This window comes from Adiantum capillus-veneris, chromosome 20, assembly GCF_014529385.1.
Source record: "Adiantum capillus-veneris isolate H3 chromosome 20, ASM1452938v2, whole genome shotgun sequence".
Classification (NCBI taxonomy): Eukaryota; Viridiplantae; Streptophyta; class Polypodiopsida; order Polypodiales; family Pteridaceae; genus Adiantum; species Adiantum capillus-veneris.
The window spans coordinates 101,194,789-101,202,233 of NC_140950.1; the positions used below are offsets into that span (position 1 = coordinate 101,194,789).

At 51.1% G+C, this 7,445-nt stretch overlaps 1 protein-coding gene across 1 annotated transcript; it reads left to right on the forward strand.

The window, feature by feature from the left end:
• Positions 1 to 1,471: 1,471 nt before the first annotated feature.
• Positions 1,472 to 3,612, forward strand: LOC147432998 (uncharacterized). Its single transcript, XM_086492018.1, has 2 exons — positions 1,472 to 3,424; positions 3,538 to 3,612. The coding sequence occupies exons 1-2, from the start codon at positions 1,472 to 1,474 to the stop codon at positions 3,610 to 3,612; spliced, it is 2,028 nt and encodes a 675-aa protein (XP_086348144.1).
• Positions 3,613 to 7,445: the final 3,833 nt, after the last annotated feature.

Sequence of the window (7,445 nt, forward strand, 5' to 3'; positions counted from 1 at the left end):
ACAACACAGACATCTTCAGGGATCACTACAACAGTCTCTCTCTCTCTCTCTCTCTCTCAGGCTTCAATCTTATGATTTTTCTGTGTGCATAAAAATGGCCTCGACAACTGTTTTTCCGGCAGAGGACGATGCCTCGAAATTCACGAGGAGAAGGGAGTAGCAAGACTGTGTGAGCACTGAGCGAATATGTGAGAGGCAAGGTTGGCTTCAGGGTCGATAGGAGGGGGGCGAGGCTCTGATGAACGAATCTTTTAACTAATATATTTTTTTCAAAGTAGAGCCAGTAGTAACGGCTTTATTTCTCAACACCTATTATTCAGAAAATGGTTGCCAAATTCTTCAAAATTATTTCAGAATATTGGTCATTTCTCAACACCTATTCCACCACCGACAAGGAATTTTCGATGAAAATTTGGAAACATCAATTAAAAGTACAACTTACACCATGCCTACTTATATCGGCATGTTGCAACCGTTAACTATAATGAAAAGCATACACATGATTTATACAAGGATATAAAAATGCATGGTCGGTAGCTTTCAAAATCGATACTAATGTTGGGATCCTCGTGAGAGGGAACTTTTTCCACGCGCGCCGGCGGTCCCTCCTTGCCCCTAGCGCCCCCACATGGGCTGTCCCTCATGCGGCCCGGCGGTCCACGTTCCCATTTTTGACCTAACTCCCGCTAACCTAACTTCTCACCGTGGACGGCACTTGAGGGGGACCGAGGCCCGTTTGGTGAATTGCCCCTCTCCGCGGCCATGCTCCCCGCGGGCCGATATGACGATTCGTGGACCCGTCGCTCCTGTGGACAAAACATGACTCCGGGAGCCCCGAAAGACTCTATGCAAGTAAGAGCCCCGCTTGGGCCGTGGCCGGGTCCCCGGGGGTCCCGTGGTCCAAAACGGCCCGGGACGCAACCGCGGGGCCGTTTCGGCATTTTGATAAGATTTTGGAACCGCGGCTCCTGGAAGGGACCGACGGTGACTCCTTGAGAGGGATTTCTACCTCAAGGCCATGGGGCTTGGGTGGTTTGCCTGAGCGCCCCGAATTAAAGGACTTATATGGGAGTAGTACTCCACTCTTGGTGAACCGTGCGCATCCTGCCGGGGTAGCCAAGAGGGGGCCGGTTGTTCAACCGGAGCCGGGGTGGCAGTCCTCACGTCCATAAATCCATTTTCCCATTCTAGGTTGGAGTTAGGTTAACCCAGTCTTCAGAGGCGCTGGAGAGGCCTCCGTCCCTTTTGTAATCAACTTTTGAATCAATACAAAGCGCCCGCCATGGGCTTGTTTCTACAAATCTTGTCTCGCGCGTCCCTTTGAAATACTTGCTCAACTTGTTGTGAAGTCGGCTAACTTGTGTTCAGGTGAAGGATCGGCGAACGCGCGCGGCCCCTAAGTTCCATTTACGGGCCGCTCTTCAGGGTCCCGTAACACTTGGTATCAGAGCTAGAAATTCAAAGCTGGTCTATGCCTAACAGAGGGGGACAAAGACCCGCCGAAAGTGACTCCAGCAGCACTCCCCTACCCGCCGCAAGATTAGAAGAAATCGCAGCGGACGGTGTAATTGACTCTTGGGAGTATTCCAGGTGGATACGTTCTCAAGGGAGACTACAACGCCTAGACCCTATCAGCGAAGCCGGGCCAGAGTTTGAGTCCGCGCCTTCGTCACCCAACAAAATGAGTCACGCAGATGAAGACTCATTTCATGGGGAGAGGAACGACCCTCCCCGCAATGACAGAATGGAAAGGTGGGAGGCTATACTAGAGTCTCAAGCCGCGCTGGTTCAACAGCTCGTACAGGTAAGTCTGTTGAATTCTCAGAATGCCACAGCAGACAAAGGAAAAGGGCCGGCAAGCACGTCGGGAGCTCCCGCGAGTGGGAGTGATGGGATGGGGAGTTTCAAGCCTATCAAACCCACTCCCTACTCGGGCCAACGGGACTCAATGATACTGGAGAAATGGATCCGCGACACAGAGAGTTTCTACCGCACAAGCAAAATGGAAGAACACTTATGGACATCCGTGGTGTCTCATTTCTTAGCAGAGGACGCTTACGGTTGGTTCCTCCTAGAAGAGAGGAAAAACCCCTACATGTCGTGGACCCGCCTCAAGGCTGAGATGCGGGACTACTTCGTTCCGAAGAATGAAGACTTCAGACACTTAGACGAATGGAGGGCCATCACCCAAGGCGAAAGCAAGCTGCAGGAGTATGTGTCCAAATACAGGCAGTCCATGCTGAAAGTGGAACAGATGACTTGGGAGAGAGTGAGACTCCATGGGTTCCTCTATGGGCTCAAAGACTGGGCCCGTAGGGAGATCGAAAAGCAGAATCCGGTCGACTACATGGCAGCGCTGGCCATGGCAGAAAGGCTAGTGGACTCCGACTTGCGCCGAAAGGGGGCCACCAACGCAAAGTCTGGGGGAAGTGGGAATACCCCTTCCAACCCGAACAAAAATCAGTCTTCAGCTGGGCCTCAAAGGAGTGAGCCCGCAGGCAGCTTGTCAAACCAGCCCCGACTGTACGGGAATTTTTGCAATAATGCGCCAAGCAGCTACAGCGGCTCGTCGAGTAGTAGGAACTTCTCGGTGAACCAGTCTGGAGGGGCCCCTCAACGGACGCTGCCTTGGAGGGCGAATCCTTCCCGCCCATGCCGTAACTATGGGGGTCCTCACTGGGATAATGATTGTCACAAAGCTAGCTCTCAGTCTCGAGCTCACTCCGCTTGGGCCAATGAGACCAATGCTGACAGGACAGGATCTTCACAAGTGCAGATCACTGAGATCACGGAGCAAGAGTTTGAAAGTGGAAACAGAGAGTCTACCGAAGGGACGGTCCGTGTAGGAGCCATCAAAGCTTCTCTACACTGCCTGGCAGCTCGTATCAAACCGATCCCAAATATGTATGTCAAGACGGTGATCAATGGGCAGTCACAATTGGCGATGCTCGACTCGGGAGCGAGTCACAACTTCATCTCACCATCATGTGCCAAACGCTTGGGAGTAAAGACCTGCAAGCCCGGGGGAGGACGAAGCATCTCAGTAGGCTTCGTACAAGGCGAAGACTCGAACACCGCGATGGCTTACGACGTGGCGGTCCAAGTAGGTGAATGGCGAGCCAAAGTGGACTTCATCGTCGTACCCATGGATTCCTACGACATGATGTTTGGCCTGGCCTGGTATGACTCCTACGTGATGGGGTTGTATGCTAAGGGCATGAATCAACTGATGCTGGACATGAATGGTAAGGGGGTGATTGTCCCGATCATCCGACCTATGGACACGCCCCCTGCCCGCAAGACTACTGAAGAAAAAGCTCCGCTTAAGCCACAACCTTACATGCCACCTCAAGCCCGAGGGCAGGTAAACGGAGCTCAAACTAAGACACCAACACCGGCGAAAACGGAAAAAGGGAAGACTCGAGTTAGCTGGGATGACCTAGTCCCAGACTCAATGTGGATCTCACCAAAGCAAGCAGAGAAGGCTCTCAAACAAGGGGCCCAGGTTCACTGTGTGTGATGAAAGTAACACTAGAGAGTAAGACGAAGAGTGCACTATCGGGGATAGTCGCATCATCAAGGCTGAAAGAAGCAACTAGGAGAACTACTTGAAGCAGGTTTTATCAGGCCCAGCAAGTCCCCTTACGGGGCCCCGGTGCTTTTTGTCACAAAGAAGGACGGCTCATCCAGGCTCTGCGTCGACTATAGAGCCCTGAATAAAATAACCATCCGGAACAGGTACCCTCTGCCACACATGGATGACCTAACAGAGAGGTTGGCAGGGGCAAAATACTTCACTAAGGTCGATCTGCGATCAGGATACCACCAGATTCGGATCGTGGATGAAGATGTGCACAAGACAGCTTTCAGGTCACGGTATGGAGCTCACGAATGGCTAGTGCTTCCCTTTGGCCTCACCAATGGAGTAGCTACCTTCTCAGCTGGAATGGATACAGATTTCGGCGACATGCTGGATGAATTCCTCATTGTGTACCTGGATGACCTGCTAATCTACAGCAAAACTTTTGAAGAGCACGTAAAGCATGTGCGCCAGGTGCTCCGCAGACTCAGAGAATGCAAGTGGTACGCAAAACTGGAAAAGTGCGTCTTCGCAGTACAGGAAGTGGAATTCTTGGGCTTCCTGGTCACTGCAGATGGAATTCGCGTGGATCCTAAAAATATTGAGGCCGTGGTGAACTGGCCTGCCCCCCGAACAGTTACACAGGTACGTGAGTTCGTGGGTTTCACTCAGTATTGCCGAAAGTCCATCAAAGATTTTTCGAAGATCATGGCCCCCATAACAGACACCACCAAGGGTTCGCTAGCGTTCAAGTGGACAGATGAAGCCCAACGAGCTTTTGAGCACATCAAACAAGTAATGTGTTCCCTACCGGTACTTAAGCTCCCAAAATTCGACAAGCCATTCGAAATTCACACCGATGCCTCACGCATCGCACTGGGAGGGGTACTAATGCAAGCTGAAAGACCAGTAGCCTACATTTCGAAGAAGTTTACAGACCCACAGAAAAGATGGGCTACACACGAGCAGGAGATGTATGCAGTGGTATACTGCCTTGACCAATGGCGTCACTACGTATTGGACAAGCACACTAAAGTATACACAGATAATGTTTCCGTGAAGTATTTCCAGACCCAACCTAAGCTCTCTCACAAACAGAGTCGGTGGCAAGATCAGCTAGCAGAATATGACATAGAAATCATCCACAAGCCGGGCAAGCAGAATGCAATGCCAGATGCTCTCAGTCGCATGCCCGAGGTTAATGCAGTTAGCGTAATAAGCAGTGATGAAGTCCTGGATCAGATTCGCGAGGCCACTAAGACAGACCCTGCAGTATTACAGATGATGCAGAGTTGGCGACAAGGCAAGACTTCCGTGGGGCTGTTCGACTTGCGGGATGGGCTATGGTATGCTCATAACCGCGTGTATGTACCAGATGATCCTACACTCAAGGCAAAACTGCTCTGGGAAACCCACGACTGCAAAGTTGCAGGGCACGGTGGGCAAAAGAGATCCTTTGACAGGTTAAGCCGTCACTTTTTCTGGCCAAAGATGCAGGAAGATGTGGTGGAATATGTAAGAACTTGCCCGACATGCCAGCTAGTCAAGGCACAGCGAATAAAGCCGGCAGGGCTTTTGATGTCTATGCCTACACCATCTCGCCCCTGGGATGTGATAAGCATGGACTTCATTGTCGACTTACCCGAAAGCCACGGATTCACTACCATCTTCGTGATCGTGGACTACTTTTCAAAGCAGGCGCACTTCATTCCCGCAAAGCCGCCCCTTACAGCCTACCAGACGGCGCGGCTTTTCTTCAAGCATGTCTTCAAGAATCACGGACTTCCACTGGCCATTGTTTCGGATCGCGATGGGCGATTCTTAAGCGACATGTGGCGGGAGTTATTCAAGCTCCTAGGCACACAGCTCAGGTTTTCTTCAGCCTATCACCCCCAAACAGATGGGCAGACCGAGCGAATCAATCAAGGCATCGAAGATTACATCCGTTGCTATGTCCAAGCAGATCAAAAGGATTGGGCAGACTTTCTGGAAGTCCTTGAGTTTCAGAACAATAGCAGTGTGCACTCGGGGACAGGATACACACCATTTGAACTAGCTACAGGAAAAGAGGTGATTACGCCCATGGCACTTGCTTCGGGCACTATGCATGCAGAAGATCAGGATGCTGAGCAGTTTTTAACGGCTTGGCAGAAACGTTTGGATGTAGCCAGAAAGCACTTGATGAAGTACATATCGGGTACTGCAAGATTTCAACAACGTCTCTTACAAGCTGGAGCTACCTTCCAACGTCAAGATACACAATGTTTTCCACATCAGCCTACTCAAACCCAGAACATCAACTTCAAATAAATATCATAAATTTTATAAACCAAGCTATGGTCCATATCGGGTACTGCAAGATTTCAACAACGTCTCTTACAAGGGATACCTTCCAAGTCAAGATACACAATGTTTTCCACATCATCATACAATCAAACGATTTCATGTGAGTAAGAAACCGTCATGTACCTCTACTAGACAAAGAGTAAACCCCTTTGAGCCAGAAATTATCATCAAACACCGTTTCAGGCGCAACAACCTAGAGTTCTATGTAAAGTGGAGAGGGCGGCCAATGTCAGATTGCACTTGGGTGCCAGAAGATAGAGTCATTGCAATGGATAAGCAGTTGTTGCTTCGGTACTACAGATTCCGGACCTCAAACACATCCTAGGGCATAGAAGACCACAACCATGTACAGCAGTAGTATAGGATGCAGTAGTTTGTCAGCACAGTTATGCTCAGTTTTTTTTCAGCAGAATAAAGATGCGTTATGCGACAATTATGCGATGTATGCACTATGTGGTCAGATGCTTTACAATCTTGACGAGGACGTCAAGTTCCTTGAGGGGGGGAGAATGTTGGGATCCTCGTGAGAGGGAACTTTTTCCACGCGCGCCGGCGGTCCCTCCTTGCCCCTAGCGCCCCCACATGGGCTGTCCCTCATGCGGCCCGGCGGTCCACGTTCCCATTTTTGACCTAACTCCCGCTAACCTAACTTCTCACCGTGGACGGCACTTGAGGGGGACCGAGGCCCGTTTGGTGAATTGCCCCTCTCCGCGGCCATGCTCCCCGCGGGCCGATATGACGATTCTTGGACCCGTCGCTCCTGTGGACAAAACATGACTCCGGGAGCCCCTGAAAGACTCTATGCAAGTAAGAGCCCCGCTTGGGCCGTGGCCGGGTCCCCGGGGGTCCCGTGGTCCAAAAACGGCCCGGGACGCAACCGCGGGGCCGTTTCGGCATTTTGATAAGATTTTGGAACCGCGGCTCCTGGAAGGGACCGACGGTGACTCCTTGAGAGGGATTTCTACCTCAAGGCCATGGGGCTTGGGTGGTTTGCCTGAGCGCCCCGAATTAAAGGACTTATATGGAAGTAGTACTCCACTCTTGGTGAACCGTGCGCATCCTGCCGGGGTAGCCAAGAGGGGGCCGGTTGTTCAACCGGAGCCGGGGTGGCAGTCCTCACGTTCATAAATCCATTTTCCCATTCTAGGTTGGAGTTAGGTTAACCCAGTCTTCAGAGGCGCTGGAGAGGCCTCCGTCCCTTTTGTAATCAACTTTTGAATCAATACAAAGCGCCCGTCACGGGCTTGTTTCTAGAAATCTTGTCTCGCGTGTCCCTTTGAAATACTTGCTCAACTTGTTGTGAAGTCGGCTAACTTGTGTTCAGGTGAAGGATCGACGAACGCGCGCAGCCCCTAAGTTCCATTTACGGGCCGCTCTTCAGAGTCCCGTAACAACTAAGGCCAAATGGCAAAGGCTGTAAAGGCCCATTATTCAATAAGAAGTGCGTGTTTTCACTTTTCCAAAATCTTTGACACATGGACTCTCTCTCTTTCTCACTCACTCTGGATCCCAATCACCC

Bases quoted from the DNA above. Each gene is read 5' to 3' on its own strand.
- LOC147432998 (XM_086492018.1), top strand. From the start codon at position 1,472: ATGCCTAACAGAGGGGGACAAAGACCCGCCGAAAGTGACTCCAGCAGC. The intron at 3,425-3,537 runs GTTAGCTGGGAT...GTAACACTAGAG, and splicing joins CGGAAAAAGGGAAGACTCGA to AGTAAGACGAAGAGTGCACT.